The 22,288-nt window shown below is 32.8% G+C and overlaps 3 protein-coding genes and 1 long non-coding RNA gene across 6 annotated transcripts in view; all 4 read right to left on the bottom strand.

The window, feature by feature from the left end:
• LOC146939083 (uncharacterized) lies at nt 1-923 on the bottom strand (the record flags this gene model as incomplete). Its single annotated transcript, XM_085749726.1, has 1 exon — nt 1-923. A coding segment is annotated over one exon (579 nt), but the record flags the coding sequence as incomplete, so codon positions are not given.
• LOC146939084 (uncharacterized) lies at nt 918-17,338 on the bottom strand. Its single transcript, XM_085749727.1, has 6 exons — nt 17,279-17,338; nt 16,750-16,851; nt 16,534-16,665; nt 11,788-12,057; nt 1,232-1,298; nt 918-1,128 (listed from the first exon to the last, which is right to left on the bottom strand). The coding sequence occupies exons 1-6, from the start codon at nt 17,336-17,338 to the stop codon at nt 965-967; spliced, it is 795 nt and encodes a 264-aa protein (XP_085605853.1). The 3' UTR covers nt 918-964.
• Nucleotides 1,662-11,281, bottom strand: LOC146939085 (uncharacterized). 3 transcript variants are annotated; one of them, XR_015031543.1, is made up of 4 exons: nt 10,243-11,281; nt 8,827-8,888; nt 3,332-3,786; nt 1,662-1,977 (listed from the first exon to the last, which is right to left on the bottom strand). It is a non-coding gene; the product is annotated as an uncharacterized LOC146939085 (long non-coding RNA). The 3 variants fall into 3 exon arrangements; XR_015031544.1 differs by having other exon boundaries at nt 3,332-3,791; XR_015031542.1 differs by lacking the exons at nt 1,662-1,977; nt 3,332-3,786 and having other exon boundaries at nt 3,876-8,888.
• Nucleotides 16,534-22,288, bottom strand: part of LOC146939086 (uncharacterized) — a 12,077-nt gene continuing 6,322 nt past the window's right edge. The window contains exons 3-9 of the mRNA XM_085752891.1: nt 21,056-21,325; nt 20,766-20,927; nt 19,805-20,122; nt 17,579-18,903; nt 17,279-17,359; nt 16,750-16,851; nt 16,534-16,665 (exon numbers count right to left, since the gene is read on the bottom strand). Of these exons, the coding sequence (XP_085609017.1) occupies nt 18,226-18,903; nt 19,805-20,122; nt 20,766-20,927; nt 21,056-21,325 (1,428 nt within the window). The 3' untranslated portion in view covers nt 16,534-16,665; nt 16,750-16,851; nt 17,279-17,359; nt 17,579-18,225. The remainder of the gene's footprint in view (nt 16,666-16,749; nt 16,852-17,278; nt 17,360-17,578; nt 18,904-19,804; nt 20,123-20,765; nt 20,928-21,055; nt 21,326-22,288) is intronic.

Consider the following 22,288-nt stretch of genomic DNA (forward strand, 5'->3'; position numbering starts at 1 on the left):
TCTTTTATCAAACAGTTCAGACAATATAATCCAAAAAAGAAATGAAAGATACATAAACACCTGGGAGGACTATACCAAAGCCCAAGTCAGAATACTCAAGGTTATTCAACATCTGCCTCATTAAAAACCTTATCTCAGGAAAACCCAGTGGGATAAAACCTAAACAAGGGAAAAAGAGTGCAGAGCAATCCACCAAATCACAAGGAAAAGAGAACCCTAGAGTGATGAACATCAACAAAATATAAATTCAACATATCCTAATTTGTTTCTATTTAAAGAATCTAAAATACAAGGTCGATAGAAGCTCCCACAGTGAAAAGCTTTAAAGTGCAAACAAATATAGTCTAATAGCCAACAGGGGAACTTAAAGCCACCTCTTGTTGATTGATACTCTCTAAAACAGCTTGAGAGGATGCTAATTGATGCTTAAGAACTTCCACCTGTGCACCAAGAACTTCCATATGGTCACTCAAAATGCCTATCTTCAAGCGCAAGACTTCAACTTCTTTGGTAACATGTTCCTTGGAATCCAATAGTTTCTTCAATACATCTGGAGAGACTTGCATATCAGGACACAAAGTGCGGCTTTCGACGCCATCCAACCAATCCTTATCAAAACCAAACCTTCGTGCATCTTGTAATAACTCCTCAAATTCAGAGTGGAATGGCCCCAATACTTCCAACACACTATGGGTTTTGAGGAATTTCAATAGTTCAGCTAGTAAATTGTAAGCACAACCCTTGTATCTATTACTAAGTGAAGTGTCTTTTAAACGGACAGAAGGATGCTTAACAAAGAAATCATTCAACAAATAAAAATTCCCGCAATCCAAATGATTCTTGGAGACCAATTGCTCAAGCTCACTTTTGACATGCAAAGAACTTAAATCTTCTACTTTTTGAGAAGGGTCCTCTGAAGTTATAGAAAAGAATAATTAAGCCTATTTGAATACAACAAAGTTAATTAAAAATAAAAACCAAACAATAAAATACCTTTACTAGGCACCGGAGGACATTGATATACAACAGGAGAGGCTTTAGATTTGGAAACTATTATATCATCATCCTTAGGAAATTGTTCCTCAAAGTTTAAGCTCACTTTCTTGAAAGAATCATCATTTGGAGAACCTGAACATAATGTGGAAAAGAATAGAGTTAAAAATCAAAAGGGTGATGAATTTTGAAGTAACATAAGATAAGAAAAATATATACATATTCAAAGAATTTTCACCTTGGTCAACGGTCTCCGTAGTGGAAATGGAAAAAGAAGCCATGGCTATTTGGCTATCACCATCTTCCTACACAGATTCAATGGTATTATTAGATCTTAAGTCTTAATATGTATAGGGCAAACTTACTTTATTTACCTATGTATATTTATGTTAGGAAGAGTCTTATTTTTCAAAAATAAAATTTGGAAAGGAGAAGATTATTATTAGGGGAAGTGTTGGATATAGCGAAAAGAAACTCATGAAATTTTCACGAATGTGTATTTAATACATGGTATCTCCTAAATTAAAAACCATGATAACCGTAATTGTCGGCCAAGGAGAAATGCTATTCGCTAAACTGTCACGACCCAAAAACAGTAATCGTGACCGGCGCACGAACTAGAACATTCTAGCCCGGCAAGCCTATTGATTCAACTTGACAAACTAACATAAAAACAATTCCAATTCGGTTTTCACTTTCAAAAAAATATTTACTGAAATTTCGACAGAGTTTCCTCTGTAAATTCAACATTTCCAAGATATGAATCCTGTTTGTCAACCTGTATTCTCATCCAGAATTTCAAAATGACATATTTACATAATTGTACATCTCAAATAAAACATTCAGACTCCAAATAGCTGCAGATACATCAATGGACACTGAAATATAAATATAGAAAGAGAAACCAACCAAGAGGGCCTACCAAAAGTGACACTGATAGATCTTTAACCCTGCTAGAAGCTTTCTACGCAATTGACTTTGAATCTGTAAAAATATAAGAAAAAGGGGTAAGTCATAAAGACTTAGTGAGGAGACAACAATCATCACCAACTAGAAGGGAAACACACAAGAGCACGAATATTTAACTATCTCAAATCTCATATCAATTTACAAAATTAATAACCATATGAAATTCTATTAATCCAAAATCAAATAATATTTCTGAATCCAATGTCACCAACGTAACTAATATATTACTCTTAGCTTGTTTAACTAAACCGTAATAAGATGAACTAAATTTATTAGGGAATTTTTTTTTTTATAACACCTTTTAAACTATGAGTTTATTCTTGTGGTATAACCTTACTACAAGCCATCACATATCTAACATTTAGAAGCAACATGAATATCATTGTACGTGAAAATCATTATCATGAATAAGAATAGTTCTAATCTCAATGTTGTAAAGATGTGAAAATAAGATTTCAAGCCTTTAGAAAATATATCGTCGAAAATCATAACAAAAGTCTTTAAAAGTATATTGCCGAAAATCATAATAAAATCCTTTTAAAATATATATATATCGAAAATCATGATAAAAGCCTTTAAAAAATATATTGTCGAAAATCATAATAAAAGCTTTTAAAGAAAATATAGGAAACTCCATTTAGTGAAAATAATTTAAATGGGTGAATCGAGAACTAGCTCCATCTCGTTGATAGCCCTCTCCTCCTAATGGTGGCCTTTCCATTGGGGCGGCTCCATCTAACGGATAGCTCTTTTCTCTCGACTCAAAACAAGTGTAAAACATTTTCAATTAGGGAGTTTACCTCTCATTGATAGCCCTCTCCTCCTAATGGCGGCCTTTCCATAGGGGCGGCTCCATCTAATGGGGTAACTATACCTAATTGAAATCACATACTAGGTGCACCTAGGTCGTCGTCATTATAACCATAATTTTCAAAACATCATTCTTAAAACACAATGCTAAAACCATATTTCACAACATAACGAAACTTATTTCAAAATACGTATCATCAAAACTCAATCGAAAATCTACTACTTATAATCCAAAGTAAATCCGAATTCAAATCCAAATGGAGCACATATTAATATCAAAAATTGCAAAGAACATATATCTCAAAAATCGTATTTCTCCATGTCTCAAAATTCATGTCATACTATATGCAACCAAACCTCAATTTCAAATCTTTTGCAATGCAAATAGAGTATAGTTAAATTTGATGACTTTTCAAATTATATAACAATGACGAGAGAATTGTTCAAAATGTTCAAAGGGTGTGTTTCCCAATTTGATAAATACTTTAACATATAAAATCAACAAAATATTAATAATAACGATAATTAAAATAAGTAATAATGATCGTCATCAACTCACAGTTATGATGAATCAACTAAGTTTGCTCTCTAACCACTCCGAAAGAAGCATGTGAAGCGTCCGAAGTCGTATCAATAAACATCCAGCAACTCTTAAGCCTCCTTGACGCTTCGGCTTAATTCCCCATAGTCACTTCTGCCTTCATCTTTCCAAAACAGCTTATTTCTCACAAACTATGCTAAAACCCGTGAGCATTTCCAGCAGGATTTACGAAACTTCAATTGGGTTTTCCGAATTCATTTCTAATCCGAATCACACAAAATTTATATCCGATTTGAAGGGAATTTAATTTTGAATCTAAATATCCAGCAAACACTTTTCTGTCAGCTTTCTAAAACAGCTTATTCATCAGTTAAGCACTTCTGCAAAACAGCTTATTCCTAGCTTTAAGCTTATGCCACTTCTAATACCCAAGCCTCTGCTTCTGATTCTTCCTTTAATCTTTAACCCAACACCTGCTCTTGACAGCCGAAACATTGACAACATCACAAAACATGCATAAAACGACTTAAGTTTCAATTTTTTTTTTTTTCTTATGCATCAACTTATGCATTCTGCCATCTGAACAACAGCAGCTCATGCTTCAGTTCAGCTCCAATTCTTCATCTACCTAACCCAACCACACGTGACAGAAAAATTCCACTTATGCCCAGCTTATCTGATTCCTTGAACCAAACTTCAATTCCTTACTCAAGCTTATGTCCCTTTGCCCATCTTTAGCCTCTACTCTCTTCTTCAGTATTGGAACTTAGTCAACAGCCCATAACACCAAGAAATAGGAATCATACATTCCCTAACATCACCTTAATAAATTGTTTGAAAAGCCTAAGGTAGGGAAAAGAAAGTGCAGATTCGACCCATATGAATAAAGAGAAAGAAAACCAAGTTTGCATGTAGTTTAAGAGTTCCAATACATATTTGCATATTGGATTACATGGGGTTTGAAAGAGTAATTGTTGATTTGGTTGAGATAGAGGGAGTGACCGAGGCAGAGAATGAACAGGGAGTGGGAGAAATGTGTTTTTTTTTCCCACGTGTGTGTGTCTAGTAGGTTCCATATATATTATATTATTATTACTAATTTATTTATTTTATTTTATTTTCCCTTATAATGGAACGGTGTGTTTCAGTCTTCCCCCCTTAAGAAAATTCGTCCTCGAATTTTAACCACTAGTTTCAAATAAGTATGATTACTTTCCACACAACACTTCTTCCGGTTATCAACTTGTTTCTTCATTAGTCAGGTCTTGCCATAGAACCTTTCCCAAAACGATATCCTTTGAGCATAAACATCTCACTTTCTTATCTATTATAGTTGTCCAATGATTGGTGTAAGATAAATTCTCTCCCAATCGCACATCTTCATGATAATCTCATGATAAAGGTTTAAAGGTACCTCTGAAGTATAAATTACAGGTCTGACTTTCCATAAACTCAAATGCGCCGATGAATTTTTTTTTTGACTAGATTGTCGCTTTTTTGGTCGAACCATAAAACAGCCTACATTAGTTAAACACTATGAATATCATCTCTCCCACTGTGAACTCTAAGGGACAACACCTCTAGTTAGCATAATAGTTTTCCTACTATAAGTTGTTACTAAACAATCTCGGATCAATTCAACATTTCGAATGACATCTTGAATCAATTTCCTCAAGCTTCTAACCAACCTATATAAGGGGTCACACTACCTACAATACATATCCTCCAAGGGTAACATCTAAATACTAGATTGGTAACTATTGTTATATCCAAATTCCATCTTAGACAAATATCGATCCTAAATTACTCAAAGTTCAAGAACAAATGTACGAAGCACATCCTCTAGGATCCCTATATTTTTCCCAAATTTGCCATCATTCCTAGAATGAAGGTTGTTCTCACATTCAAATGAGTCACATATCTATATCATAAGGACCTCCAACGTTGAACAGTAAATTGAGCTTTACGATCAGAGATAATCGTCAACAATACATCATGCAAGGTGACAATATCATCCAAAATAAATCCTAGAAGACTGAGGTGCAATATTATAGTACTATTCACAAATAAGAAACGTGAAAACTTTGTTAACTAGTCTATAATCGCCCACAACGAGTCATAACCCTTTGAGTTAATGGTAAACCTGTAATGAAATTCATAGTAATACATTCCCACTTTAATTCACACATTTCAACAAGCTGAAGTAAACTTACAAGCTTTTGATGTCCAACCTTTACTTGCGCACATCAAGCACTAAAGAGGCAAAATCTTTTACATCCATCTTCATTTAGAACATTGGTTAATGCTATAACAAGAATGGTGAGCCTTCTCTAGTATCTTTCTACATACATTACCAACATTCAGAACTCATAACCGAGACTTTAACCACAAAAACACCATCGAAATCACCTAAGGAGTCTTACTGTTCCTCACATTATCAACCATTTTTAGCACGTCTAAAATTTCACTAATCTCCCGGATGTCATAAACAATGATGGAACAAATTTACACATGGTCAATAATGTCCTTGAATGATAAAGTTTCAGTTGAATTCTATTTACATTCTACAGCAAGCTCTTGTAATTATTTAAGTACGGGCCTCTTCATTTTTGCTAACTGGGCAAGACTACTCATAGGCATACTACTAAAATTATCTACAATAACATTTGCCTTTCTAAGATGATACAAGTCTGGGCAATCAAATTTTTAATTATTATTTTCTTTCAAGAGAGCACTATCCACCTTCTTTGTCTTGAATTTAAACCTCGTTGTTGAAAGATATACTTACGACTCTCTCTTGGTCATGTAAATTTCCTAAGTCTTGTCATATAGATGATGCCTTCAAGCCTTAAGAGCAAAAATCATTGCTAACGCATTCAAATTATGTGTAGGATAGTTGGGATCATGTATTTCATTACTATTGGAATAAACAACAATTTCATCAATGAACAATATCACAAATTGACCTAAGAATGGTTTAAAACCCAACTCATCAAATCCATAAGAAGATGTGGGAGCATTAGTAAGCCCAAAAGGAATAACCAGAATTACATAATGCTTGCAGCATGCGTAAAGAAGTGTCATTGACATAAGATCCCAACAAATCAACCTTGGAAAAACTCAGAGCTCCTTGCAGTCGGTCAAACAACTCGTCAATGCAGGGTAAGTGACATTTATTTCTAACTACCACTTTATTCACATGTTTATGAACTACACATAATCACATGTATCTATCTTTCTTCCTTACAAACAATATCAGGGCTCCCTACGGAAAACAATTTGGGTGAATAAATCTCTTATTGAGAAAATCATGTAGCTTCTCCCTTAACACCTAAGGTTTTGCTAACTATTTGATCAAAAGGTATTGATGTCAATAAGTGTTGGGAACCAAGTCTATAGAGAACATAATCTCCTTATCAGGTGGCAATCTAGGAAACTATTCAGGAAAACAAATTAGGAAATCCACACACCTTTGGACCCTTTTTAATTCTTCTGAACTCACTAGTATATCCCTGAGGGAAACCAATTATCCTTGACAACCTCTCTTCAATAACTTGTTAGATCCTAAACTTGAGGTCAAATGATATGATACCTAACTAAGTTTTCCTCAAAAGGATAAAAGTGATTACCCAATATCTCAACTTTCACTACCTAGTTATAATGGGCTAAGGTGGCTTACTGGACATACAACCAATTCATACTCAAATCCTATCAAAAATCTATACTAAAGCTATTGGTGTTCATACAAGACTAGCTAATGGATGTGTCATAGCTGCCAAGAACGATCCCTTTATTTATTTATTTATTTATTTACCTACTTGACCATATTAAAAGCATAATTTACTATCTTTGAAACAATTTCCAGAGTGGAACCAACTATTGCAGAACCAAAAACACTCTAACGGAAAGTGGATTATATATATATGATCCATGATCTAATCTACGACTCTGCATAATGCCCAATAATTTATCTACTGGATCCATCCTTTTATGATATTACTATCTGTTGTCCCTAATGACCGAAATATAACTTCAACACAATGATTATAACAATTACTGTATGGTCATTCAACTTGTTTCTTGCAAGAATCCTGTTTACTACATCCCTTAAGGTTTTGTTGCCTAATCTAAAGTATCAAATTTGAAACTTCCCCAAAGTAGTACAATTAGATCCAAACACAAATCCACTTAAATATTCTCCTAATTCTCTAATGAACCGTTTGACACGCATCTCTTCTATGATAGGGTGAGGATCATGTCTCGAATCTCTGTAAAACAAGTTTTGTACTCTAAAATTGACATAACCTCAATTAGTTCCGATCTTTCATACTCGTGTGCTAATTCATCCCAAACACTTTCTATAAGTAAACTAGCCATAAACAATCAAGAGATCTCAATTCATTGTAACAGAGGTGATCCTACTTATTTTCCACGTATAAGTGTATCAAACGAGTCATATACTACACCCTCCAAATTACATGAAGTAAACTCCCAAGTCCTTATGCTTGAGCACCCTAATGCCCTTCATAACCTCTCGACACTATCAATGAATTGCAGTGGATCTTCACACACACTAGACTTATAAATGTAAGGTTTAAGTCCATGTAGGTGAATTTGACGCTTGCTCCTCAACAAACTTCTTATTAACTGTCAAGATTTGTTTGCCTTAGGTTAACCTATTGCTTTCCAACAGCAACCACAAACAAGTTGTCATAATACCTATAGCAATCTTCACATTCTTATTTACACTTCAACACTAGCTACTCCTATAACTAAGACACATTCGTCGACATGAACGCAAATTCTCCATCATTTGATTTGCGTCGACCACGAGTACGTCCCGAAACACGACCCCTTTAACTAAGGTTTTAAGGTTGAGCAATAAACCCATAAGGAATTAATTTCCCTTCTAGTGGAGATCTTGGTAATGGGTGACACCCTCACTAAATGAAAGAAATTTGACCGAATAAAGGACAAGACGACAAACAGAGTGAGACCAATCAAAGACCAAAAGAAATAACAAGGTTAGACAACAAGTGACACTACCATAGAATGCTAATAGATTTTGCAAGTAAATGGTGCCGCGGTTCACAATTTACTAGCAAGAATCTATTTTCATTCTATGTCTGCAGCTATTAGGACCTACAACCGGGCTCTGATACCAACTTTGTCACGACCCAAAAACAGTAATCGTGACCGGCGCACGAACTAGAACATTCTAGCCCGGCAAGCCTATTGATTCAACTTGACAAACTAACATAAAAACAATTCCAATTCGGTTTTCACTTTCAAAAAAATATTTACTGAAATTTCGACAGAGTTTCCTCTGTAAATTCAACATTTCCAAGATATGAATCCTGTTTGTCAACCTGTATTCTCATCCAGAATTTCAAAATGACATATTTACATAATTGTACATCTCAAATAAAACATTCAGACTCCAAATAGCTGCAGATACATCAATGGACACTGAAATATAAATATAGAAAGAGAAACCAACCAAGAGGGCCTACCAAAAGTGACACTGATAGATCTTTAACCCTGCTAGAAGCTTTCTACGCAATTGACTTTGAATCTGTAAAAATATAAGAAAAAGGGGTAAGTCATAAAGACTTAGTGAGGAGACAACAATCATCACCAACTAGAAGGGAAACACACAAGAGCACGAATATTTAACTATCTCAAATCTCATATCAATTTACAAAATTAATAACCATATGAAATTCTATTAATCCAAAATCAAATAATATTTCTGAATCCAATGTCACCAACGTAACTAATATATTACTCTTAGCTTGTTTAACTAAACCGTAATAAGATGAACTAAATTTATTAGGGAATTTTTTTTTTTATAACACCTTTTAAACTATGAGTTTATTCTTGTGGTATAACCTTACTACAAGCCATCACATATCTAACATTTAGAAGCAACATGAATATCATTGTACGTGAAAATCATTATCATGAATAAGAATAGTTCTAATCTCAATGTTGTAAAGATGTGAAAATAAGATTTCAAGCCTTTAGAAAATATATCGTCGAAAATCATAACAAAAGTCTTTAAAAGTATATTGCCGAAAATCATAATAAAATCCTTTTAAAATATATATATATCGAAAATCATGATAAAAGCCTTTAAAAAATATATTGTCGAAAATCATAATAAAAGCTTTTAAAGAAAATATAGGAAACTCCATTTAGTGAAAATAATTTAAATGGGTGAATCGAGAACTAGCTCCATCTCGTTGATAGCCCTCTCCTCCTAATGGTGGCCTTTCCATTGGGGCGGCTCCATCTAACGGATAGCTCTTTTCTCTCGACTCAAAACAAGTGTAAAACATTTTCAATTAGGGAGTTTACCTCTCATTGATAGCCCTCTCCTCCTAATGGCGGCCTTTCCATAGGGGCGGCTCCATCTAATGGGGTAACTATACCTAATTGAAATCACATACTAGGTGCACCTAGGTCGTCGTCATTATAACCATAATTTTCAAAACATCATTCTTAAAACACAATGCTAAAACCATATTTCACAACATAACGAAACTTATTTCAAAATACGTATCATCAAAACTCAATCGAAAATCTACTACTTATAATCCAAAGTAAATCCGAATTCAAATCCAAATGGAGCACATATTAATATCAAAAATTGCAAAGAACATATATCTCAAAAATCGTATTTCTCCATGTCTCAAAATTCATGTCATACTATATGCAACCAAACCTCAATTTCAAATCTTTTGCAATGCAAATAGAGTATAGTTAAATTTGATGACTTTTCAAATTATATAACAATGACGAGAGAATTGTTCAAAATGTTCAAAGGGTGTGTTTCCCAATTTGATAAATACTTTAACATATAAAATCAACAAAATATTAATAATAACGATAATTAAAATAAGTAATAATGATCGTCATCAACTCACAGTTATGATGAATCAACTAAGTTTGCTCTCTAACCACTCCGAAAGAAGCATGTGAAGCGTCCGAAGTCGTATCAATAAACATCCAGCAACTCTTAAGCCTCCTTGACGCTTCGGCTTAATTCCCCATAGTCACTTCTGCCTTCATCTTTCCAAAACAGCTTATTTCTCACAAACTATGCTAAAACCCGTGAGCATTTCCAGCAGGATTTACGAAACTTCAATTGGGTTTTCCGAATTCATTTCTAATCCGAATCACACAAAATTTATATCCGATTTGAAGGGAATTTAATTTTGAATCTAAATATCCAGCAAACACTTTTCTGTCAGCTTTCTAAAACAGCTTATTCATCAGTTAAGCACTTCTGCAAAACAGCTTATTCCTAGCTTTAAGCTTATGCCACTTCTAATACCTAAGCCTCTGCTTCTGATTCTTCCTTTAATCTTTAACCCAACACCTGCTCTTGACAGCCGAAACATTGACAACATCACAAAACATGCATAAAACGACTTAAGTTTCAATTTTTTTTTTTTTTCTTATGCATCAACTTATGCATTCTGCCATCTGAACAACAGCAGCTCATGCTTCAGTTCAGCTCCAATTCTTCATCTACCTAACCCAACCACACGTGACAGAAAAATTCCACTTATGCCCAGCTTATCTGATTCCTTGAACCAAACTTCAATTCCTTACTCAAGCTTATGTCCCTTTGCCCATCTTTAGCCTCTACTCTCTTCTTCAGTATTGGAACTTAGTCAACAGCCCATAACACCAAGAAATAGGAATCATACATTCCCTAACATCACCTTAATAAATTGTTTGAAAAGCCTAAGGTAGGGAAAAGAAAGTGCAGATTCGACCCATATGAATAAAGAGAAAGAAAACCAAGTTTGCATGTAGTTTAAGAGTTCCAATACATATTTGCATATTGGATTACATGGGGTTTGAAAGAGTAATTGTTGATTTGGTTGAGATAGAGGGAGTGACCGAGGCAGAGAATGAACAGGGAGTGGGAGAAATGTGTTTTTTTTTCCCACGTGTGTGTGTCTAGTAGGTTCCATATATATTATATTATTATTACTAATTTATTTATTTTATTTTATTTTCCCTTATAATGGAACGGTGTGTTTCATAAACTTTGTATAGTGAACGGCTCTGGATAAAATATCTAGCGTTAAATAGCAATGATTTAAATAAAGTGACACTATTGACAAATTAAATTGTCAAACGCTCGTCAGGGGATTTGAACCTCGTCCCTTAAGGTTACAAAGTAATAATCTTGGCACTGAGCTCACACCTCAAAAACAAGAGCTTAATTTGATTATAAATTGAATAAAAATAGAAAACCAAATAATTTCAGTGCAACAACTTAAACAATCTTCTTTAACTTTAGATACAAGATATAAAAGTAGTTGACTGAACCACAAGAATTATACCAAAATTAGTTTAAAACTTGATTCTTAGAAATCCAATCGCATGGAAAATAATGAATAAAAAACATGACAAAACTACTTGTTTGTAAAGTTGGTTACATACGATAAACTCACCTGTGAAGATGTTTTACACTCAGAAGTAACTAACTGGCCTGATGATGAACCTTCTACATCTAAATGAGTTGACGATGTTAATGTGTTGGCATTATCTGAGGTACTTCCTTCTTCAACATTTATCTGGATACCCTGCTTAAATGTAAAATGTTGTTTATCTGGAAATGCCTTTTGTTTAAGAACAACTTCTTGAGCAGGTGGCTTAATCTTTGTTTCTGTAATGGTGGACACGGTTGCTGCTGCAGTTATTTCTGATGTAGAACCCTCCAGCTAAATGCAAAGCATGAAAATTTAAATTAGTTAGAATGTGTTTGAATAAATGAATGTTTTGAGGTAATGTAATGTTTTGAGAAAATTTAAATACTTTTATGTGAGGGAAATTTATGAAATATTTTGTTCAAACCCAATGGGTACCCGCAAAAAATATCTTTGATGGGCGGGCAAATACCCGCATTCTTAAGTTTGGGTTTGAGTAATTACCTGCAAATTTGAACGAGTATGGACATGGGTACAAGAACTTTAATCCCCAACTCGCCCCATGCACGCACATTATATATATTATAATTATAATTTTATATAATACTTAAATTAGTTAATTAATCATTATTTATTGTAATATGCACTTGTTTTCTATATTTTAGATCCTTTTTATTTTGCTAAATACTACAATGTGCAATATTTTATAAGTTGATTTAAAAGATTTTAAATCATATTTTAATTACGTTGTGATATTTTTTGTTATTTATTGTCTTTCTATTGTTAAAATGCGGGTAACGAGCGTAGGTACGGATGCCTCAAATGACCTAAAAGTTAAGAATTTCAAATTTCTCCATTCTTATAATGTTTTAAAATTTGCATTTTGGTCCTCAATTTTCCAAAGTTTTCAGATTTACCCCAATAAATTTTCAAAAATCTGCAAATTGACCCCTAGTTTTTTTGGAAATTACACATTTACCGTTCAAAATTATAAATTGACCTCTCAAATTTTTTGAAATTTGAAAATTGACCCCTAATTTCAATTTTCTTATTTTGCCCCAAAAAATAAAATTTATAAAAGTTGCCCGAAAATGATAAGAATGAAATTGTTTATTATTTCATCCAAACAAGAATATTTAGAAATGAATGCAAATTTAATTGAATCATTTGAATTGCCTAGAATTATTTATAAATTGGGGAATTAGTCACTTTAGTCCCTGAATCGGAAGGGATTCGTCACTTTAGTCCCTGAATGCAGATAAATTGCAAAATAGTCCCTGAATGCAGACTTTGTTAGTCAATTTAGTCCCTGAATGCAAACTTCGTTAGTCAATTTAGTCCCTGAATGTAGAATCCGTTAGTCACTTTAGTCCCTGAAATTGACCATGCAGGGACTGTTTTGCAATTTCTCTTCATTCAGGGACTAAAGTGACGAATCCTCTCCCATTCAGGGACTAAAGTGACTAATTCCCCTTTATAAATTCTTTAAAGTTTCTCGGTTACCTCATAAAAACACACATTTAGGAAATCAATCATATCTATACTATATATAAAGAAAATAACATCATTCAGCTATTTTGGGCTGGCTTTTTCTCTTTCCAAAAATGCCCTCAATTTTCAATACAAATAACACATGTAACAAATAGATAAGAATAAATTTAAGAGTAAATTACCCTTCCCTCTCCTTAAAGATGCTTAAATTACACTCCCCTCCCCTCTTATGATAAAATATACACTTCATCCCCTCTTATTTGAAACATATTAGAAATTATTCCACTCCCCTCCCCTAAGAGATGCTTGAATTGCATTCCTCTCCCCTCTTATGTTAAAATAATTTTGCTATTTGTTATTCACAATTTCATTGTCATATAGTTTTAAACCCAATTATAAAATTTGAAACAATCTAAAATAAAATTAAAATATTTGAAAAACTACTAAAGATAGTAAAGTATGGTTATTTAAAAGTTAATTTTATACTTCAAATTATAAATTAATAGGAAAATGTTTAAATTTAAATATCATTAATATTTAAATTATAAAGAAATGAGTTTATTTTTCATAAATGATAGTTCAAAATTAGTAAATATCATAAAAATATTTATTTATGTTAAAATAGATTAAAGAGTAATGCAATTTAATTATGGATTATTAAGAGAGGGTTGTAATTCAAGCATCTTATAGGGGAGAGGATTATAAATTTTACTTTTCAAGAGAGGGGAGTGTATATTTTAACATAAGAGGGGATGGGGAGTGTAATTCAAGTTTCTCTTAGGTGAGGGAAGTGTAATTTACTCTAAATTTAAATACCGCGATATGAATATATATATATATATATATATATATATATATATATATATATATATATATATATATATATATATATGGGGTTTGCGAGGATACACCCACTAGTTTTTATTAAGGTGTGTTTTAGCAAAGATATAACTAAAAAGTTGTTAAATACACCTTAAGGTGAATGTTGCTAAAACACACCTTCTAAAAAATAAGTGGGTGTATGTTAGCAACTCCAATAGGTATTTGCTAGGATACACCCACTTATTTTTTAATATAACTAAAAAGTTGTTAAATACACCTTAAGGTGAATGTTGCTAAAACACACCTTCTAAAAAATAAGTGGGTGTATGTTAGCAACTCCAATAGGTATTTGCTAGGATACACCCACTTATTTTTTAGAAGGTGTGTTTTAGCAAGTTATAAATAAAAAGTAGTTAAATACACCTTAAGGTGTAGCTTGCTAAAACACTCCCACATATATATATATATATATATATATATATATATGAGTCAGGATCCGTTGACACCAGGTGTAAGTCATTAGACTTACACCAAATAATATCTGTTGATTTAATTTGATCTAAAGGTTTATATTTATTTGCTAAAAGTATTCACTAAAAGCATCACATGAGATCTCAGCAACTCTCACGTTGTAATTTCTGCCCTCCGTCCTCCTTTTGCTTTTCTAAAAAATTGATGATGATGCTTTGACTTTTAACATTTGTCATGGAATTGGTAGATAAAAAAATTTGGAAATCATGGTTAATTGGCTTTTGTGAAGAAATAAAAAATACGATTAATAGGGAAAAGGGGGTAGAAGAAGAGGTTTGTGATGGCCAACGTGAGACACCGTCATCAGCAATCAAGACATCGCCGTATGTCGTTTTGACAGAGAATGTTTGTCACCATCTTCCTTGCTCAACACAAAATTTGATTCAACACAAAATTTGATTCAATCTCATAATTGTTTATTGACAGATAAATTTGATGTACGATTAAAGAAGAGAGTCGCAACTTTCACCGTTTGAGAAGAAGTTAGGCTGAGGAAGGGGAAGGGGTTTATTGTGTGCCAATATCCAATTTTTTATCATGACCGTAAGATTAATTAATTTTAATGATTGAGATTTGGTGTAAGTCTAATAACTTACACCTGGTGTCAACGGTATATATATATATATATGAGACATGATCCGTTGACACCAGGTGTAAGTCTAAAGACTTACACCAAATATAAGCCATTAGATTAAATAGATCTAAGGGATGATATCATTCCATCCTCGAAAAAGAAAAATTGAGAGACACCTGATCTTTGCTTTTCCTCATGATAAATCAAAGTCATCGAAGCAACTATTAACAAGCACCGATTCTTTGAATTAATCACCATCGTAGCCCAATACAAGGACTAAACCCTCTTTCAATTATGTTTTTATAATTAGGTCAAAAATTTAAAAGCCAAATATTGAATGTTTTGTGATGAATTTCGGCGTCAAAGTTTAAAAGCCTGCACAATTTCGATGGTGCTTATGTGAGCACAAAACTGCAATTGAGTTTTTAAGGTTATCAAATCAAATATTAAAAGTATAAACAATGAAAAAAGCAATGTCCCTCAATTGAAATTTGAATTGGTTTTGATTTACATCTTTGTCAATGATATAATATTTGATCATAGTGTCGCAAGAAAGTGAACTCCATTAAAAAGAAACGGTGAGAAGGAAGAAAATAACTGATCAAGTCTACGGGATTGTGGAGAGTGGGAAGCCGATTTGGTACATGAGTGTTTTTTTGTATTGCTTCATATTTATTGTTGACCGTGTGATTAAATAGATCTAATGGCTTATATTTGGTGTAAGTCTTTAGACTTACACCTGGTGTCAACGGATATATATATATATATATATATATATATATATATATATATATATATATATATATATATATATATATATATGGGTTATGTTACAAGCCACCGTTTGGTGGTGTCTTTTATCAAGTCACACCTTAAGGTGTGATTTTCACTTTTTAGTTATAACTTTGCTAAAAGACACCTTCATAAAAGTAAGTTGGTGTCTTTTCGCAAATGCTCATAGAGTAACTTGATAAAAGACACATTCACAAAAGGTGTCTTCTATCATAACCCTATATATATATATATATATATATATATATATATATATATATATGTTTATTTTTATTTTTCATTTATCATTTAAAAAGTGTAACAAACTAAACAAGTATATTTATACTTACTTTTTCATTATCTCAATTACACTCTGAAACAACTTTTTCAGTGCAACAATTATAGAGCAACAATTTGCCTTAACTTTAGATACCAGATTTAAAAGCAGTAGACTAAACACACAAAAATTATACCAAAATTAGTTTAAAACTTGATTCTTAGGAATCCAATTAATCGTATGGAAAATAATGAATATAAAATATGACATACACTACTTGTTGAAAAGTTAGTTACAAACTCACCTGTGAAGATGTTTTACACTCAGAAGTAACTAACGGGCCTGGTGATGAACCTGCTACATCTAACTGAGTTGACGATGTTATTGTCTTGGCATTAGCTGAGGTACTTCCTTCTTCAACGTTTATCTGGATACCCTGCTTAAATGTAAAATGATGTTTAACGATTGTAGTTTAATTCAATTTAAGTGTCAAAAAGAATACAATCAGAAATGGAAATGCCTTTTGTTTAGGAACAACTTCTTGTGTAGGTAGCTTATTCTTTGTTTCTGTAATGGTGGACACAGTTGCTGCTGCTGTTATTTCTGATGTAGAACCCTCCAACTAATTGCATATATAGCATGAAAATGTAAATTAGTAGCATTATATTTTCAAGTAATAGGTTAAGTAAAGTTTATTTTCTTTAATATTTCTTTTTAGCTTTATGTTGTGTTTATTCCTTAAAATTTCATGTATGAAATATAAATGATGGAAAACAAACATGTGAAAAGGGATCAAAAAGGTTGTTTCTGGGTGTTTTTCACACATTTGGGGACGTGGCTTGTGCTGGGGGCTTTGAGCCAGGCGGCGCCCCCTGTACTGATGTGGCCTTGAACTAGGCATATGATCTGGGGCCAAGGTGGCACGAGGCCTTGCGTGAGGCTCATGGCCTAGCCAGCAGTTATGCACTAGGTGCATGGAAGCAGTTTTTCGGCATCTTTTGAAATCACAACACTTAATTCATATGCACAATGAGATGGAACTATATTACATTATATTCCTGAGAAGGTTTGTTGCTAGTATCAGTTTCTCCAAGTGGATGTTGATCCATTAATTGTTCATTCATTAACTCCTGTAATAAGAATAAATGCATTAGTGATCTTGAGCTATAAATTGCATCCATTACTAACTATGGAGATGAATAAGTAATTATTTGGAGAGGAATTTCCATGAGAATTTGACATGGTCTACAAATTACTTCTGAATTTGTTGGTAATAATATGCTAATTTTATTTGCAGAAAAAGTAGCATGTTTAATTGAAAGACATTTTTATATGGTTATTGTATTCACCTGTGGAGAAGTCAGCTTGTGTTCTGATGCTGCTTTGTAGCACTCTTTTTGTATTTTGTCAAATTGAGAAAGCAAATAATAATAATAATCTATATAAAATATTATAGAATAACATCATTAGATTGTAACACATAAGCATAATAAAAAATTAAACTGTTGACTAGATGTTCAGTTGTTTATCTGTCTATCGTTAAGCTTCTATTAGTATATGTATTGTTAAGCTTCCATGAGTTCTTACATATTACAAATACTTATTCAAGAACCATTCTTGTTTAAATGCTTCAATTGTTTATATTCTTTAAACCAACTAGTTAATTTTTAAATATTAAAAAAGACATAGAAATGTGTATATTAAAGATAAAACAAATAACTATACTACATCATTGACAGCATCATAATATATATGTTTTAGATTACAAGAGAAATGCGTATATTTCAGAAGCAATTAAAATCACATATAATTTTTGAAATCTTTGAGAAAGGATATATATTCATATAGAAAGTGACTATATATTCATGTCATTATATTCTAACGGACTTTGTAGCAGTGTGCATTTGTAAAACACACAAATTCATGAATCACAAGAAATAAGAAGAAATTTGTTATTGCTGGATGATATGTAATATTCACAACGAACATGTAATGGTTATGAAAAATATTTGGTCAAGTGTGTACCTTCAAAGAAATCCCAACTATAAACGTCACCTTCAATATTGCATGAAGTTAGAGAGAGTTTTTGACAACTATGTACAAAACGATATTTTACTGCCTGAAAATGAACTTCCTGGGCATGGCAGAGGCTTGGTAGGTTGGCAAATCCTACAACTTTTAGATTTGGAATCTGAACTTCACTTTTGGATATTTCTTCAATCTCATCTTTTTTATCACTTTTGAATATTTCCTCTAGCTCATTTGCTTCTCTTATCAACATAACCTTTAGCTTAGGAAACTCTTTACAAATTGAGACTGGAAAGATATATTTCAACTTGTCACATTTTATTACAGTCAGTGTTTCTAGCTTTGGGAAGAATGTGTTTGAAGACTGAGAAATTTTATCCTCCAAATCATCTTCAATGATATGCTTTAACTCTTTGCATTCTTCTACTTCTAGAGTAACCAATTGTGGTAGGCATCTTAAAACAGATGTGGAGAAAACAATTTCCAATTGTTCACATCGAATGATTGTCATCTCTGTAAGGTTATTGAGGACAAATGAATATTTGAGACCCACAAAAAGACACCTCATCATAGGCAGATTAACCAACTTAATGGATTCCAAACTTAAGTTCATTTGCTGTCCGTTTTCTTCATTGCCACTCAATTCCTATTTGCCCGTGCACAAAATATATTAGCGGTATGGTAATAACATTACTAAAGTTAAATAAGATCACATTTTATAATATATTCTTAAACTCCTGGAGATTAAGGCATAATACCCTTTCATTTTATGAAATGCATGTAAACGGTAATTATTCTTGGGCCATCATTTATATGGGCAATTAAGCCCTAAAAAAAAGAGTTAGTGATATTTTGACATCTTAAAAAGGTTGTTGGTATGCACTAGCTTAAATCTCTCAAAGTTAAGACTGACACGCAAATTGAAGCACATAAATAATTATAAAAAAAAATGGAAAAAGGCGGATGGACCGTATACAAATACGGTTGTATGACAACTTCAGATGTCATTATATCATTTCTGAAGAAAAAAAATATTGGCAATTAACCACAACACATTCAGTTGTAATCTATTATATTTATTAATTCAGCCGCCAATTTGATATGTTGACATCTTATCTTGCTAAAAAAAAAAATTGACATCTTATCAATTTTCCGTGTTCCCATCATGTGTATCAATCGAATTGATAGCATTCTAAATTATTAAGATGTCAGTGCTAATGCAGGATAGCCATCTGTCGCGTTCTTTAGCAAGAAATTGGATAACCTTCTAAAGAAGGCGACGAGTGGCTATCGAGCAACTTACCATAAAACAATGTAAAATAAAACAACTTAAAATAAATTTGTGACCGCGCAACGCGCGAGTCTGTGTCTAGTTTATAAATACTTTATAGGCTACATAATACGTACTATATAATAGTATAAGAAAATGCATAATGTTATAAAAAAAACAATTGCTATGTAATTTTCAGGGGAAACGGCATTCTCCGACTAAGATTGAAATTGTAATTAATGTCACAAACAACGAAGATATGTGGAAAGAGGGGTACCTTGATGAAATCACCACTAGCTAACTGGTTTGCCATTTCAGTCTGGTTATGATGATCATGATTGTAGTGTCCAAATATGTATTCCAATCGCTTGCATTTTTCAACGTGTAGCCTTTTCAATTTTGGGAAGACATTGCCAAAATTATTGCCACTGGTACTGTTATGATCTCCAGTGTCTATTATTATTTGCTTCAATTCTTCACAGTCCACAATTGTTAAAGTTTCCAACATTCTTAAAGCACTAGATACGATAAATACAGATTTCATCTTCGGAACATTAGAGATTTTAATCTCTTCAAGGCAATATGAATTTGATTCCTGCAATGTAATTATATAATCCCAATGAAAAGTAACTCAAAATTAATCCAAACATTCCTCTAGTGTGCACAAAAGTTAAAGAAATTAAATGCGAACATAAATGACTTTTTTCTTATGTGAGAAAGACATGTTTGGGCACAAGCTTTTAAACACATCACTTAGGCACCCACACACAAAAATATATTTCATTTAATATTTAAAAAAGAAATAATTATTTAATTATTTTTTCTCTCTGTATTTTTTCAATTATGTATATGTGTTCAAACCCTTGTGCCCAATTAAGTATTTTCCTTCTTATGTCACTCCTAATTAATGATTGGCTTAAATTATCTATGATTAATTGTACTGCTCTGTATTATAAGATCATAACTACTTATCTATCAACAAAAGTGGATTGAGCATGTTGAGTTGACACTAATCAAAATCATTCATTTGTGTCTACATTGATTTTGATTGGTGTAAACTTGAGTAACTCTACCAATCTTTTATTGATGGGGTAAATAAGAATTTGTCATATTACAATTTCATGTTTATTTGGTGGAAATTTGTGCATGATTTGCTACTGTATTAATAGTAAGTAATCTATCAAGCTATACAAGCTATCTATCAAAAGATAAATTGAAAAAAAGATTGAAAGGGTTACCATTGAGATTGAGCAGTCTTGCGGTTGATCCTCGGAATCCAGTGGTGTTTTCGTACTCTTGAGTTTGTTTCTATAACAACACAGAGAAAATGTATTGCCTTTGATTGGGCCCTGTTGTGTTTGCGGCTTAGAACCATCTTTGGAAATGGATGAAGCAGTTGACTAAACCACAAGAATTATACCAAAATTAGTTTAAAACTTGATTCTTAGAAATCCAATCGCAAGGAATAATGAATAAAAACCATGACAAAACTACTTGTTGTAAAGTTGGTTACATACGATAAACTCACCTGTGAAGATGTTTTACACTCAGAAGTAACTAACTGGCCTGATGATGAACCTGCTACATCTAACAGAGTTGACGATGTTAATGTATTGGCATTATCTGAGGTACTTCCTTCTTCAACATTTATCTGGATACCCTGCTTAAATGTAAAATGCTGTTTATCTGGAAATGCCTTTTGTTTAAGAACAACTTCTTGAGCAGGTGGCTTATTCTTTGTTTCTGTAAAGGTGGACACGGTTGCTGCTGCAGTTATTTCTGATGTAGAACCCTCCAGCTAAATGCAAAGCATGAAAATTTAAATTAGTTGTATTATATTTTCAAGTAGTAGGTTAATTAAATTGTATTTTCTTTAAAATTTCTTTTTAGTGTTATGTTGTGTTTATGCCTTCAAATCTCATGTATGGATGCTGGAAAAGTGGTTTATTGTTGTCCGTGGAACCAGACATGTGAAAGGGGATCAAAAAGCTTTGTTTCTGGGTGTTTTTCACACATTTCAGGGCTGTGGCTTGCGCCAGGAGCCCTCTGTACTGATGTGGCTTGTGCTAGGCGCCCAGTACTACAGATTGCTTGCGCTAGGCGCACGGGTCCTTGCCCGAGGCGCATGGGCAAGCTGGCATGCGTGGTGCATGGAAGCACTTATAATCGAATTCACAACACTTTCATATGCGCAATGAGATGGTACTATATTACACTAGATTCCTGAGAAAGTTTGATGGTAGTATCAGTAACTATGGCCTTCCTTCTGAATTTGTTAGTAATAATGATACTTTTACCACTGAGCTCACAACTCACAAACAAAAGAACTTAATTTGACTGTGGATTTAATAAAAAGTAGAAGAAAAAAAAAATTCAGAGCAACAATTTACCTTAACTTTAGATACAAGATTGAAAAGCAACTGAACACAAAAATTACACAAAAACTAGTTTAAATCTTGATTCTTAGAATGTGTTTGAATAAAGGAATGTTTTGAGGTAATGTAATGTTTTGAGAAAATTTAAATACTTTTATGTGAGGGAAATTTATGAAATATTTTGTTCAAACCCAATGGGTACCCGCAAAAAATATCTTTCATGGGCGGGGTAAATACCCGCATTCTTGAGTTTGGGTTTGGGTTTGGGTTTGAGTAATTACCCGCAAATTAGAACGAGTATGGACGCGGGTACGAGAACTTTAATCCCCAACTCGACCCATGCACGCACATTATATATATTATAATTATAATTTTATATTAGTTAA

The sequence above is a fragment of the Medicago sativa genome, chromosome 3 (assembly GCF_051527215.1).
Source record: "Medicago sativa cultivar Bolivia chromosome 3, Bolivia_mono, whole genome shotgun sequence".
NCBI classification, from domain to species: domain Eukaryota; kingdom Viridiplantae; phylum Streptophyta; class Magnoliopsida; order Fabales; family Fabaceae; genus Medicago; species Medicago sativa.

Excerpts from the sequence above, each read along its gene's own strand:
- LOC146939084 (XM_085749727.1), bottom strand. The coding sequence starts at position 17,338 with ATGGATCAACATCCACTTGGAGAAACTGATACTAGCAACAAACCTTCT. Across the intron at positions 16,852-17,278 it reads AACCTTCTCAGGAATATAAT|TTGGAGGGTTCTACATCAGA; the intron begins GTAATATAGTTC and ends ATATGCAATTAG. Across the intron at positions 1,129-1,231 it reads TACGGAGACCGTTGACCAAG|GTTCTCCAAATGATGATTCT; the intron begins GTGAAAATTCTT and ends CATTATGTTCAG.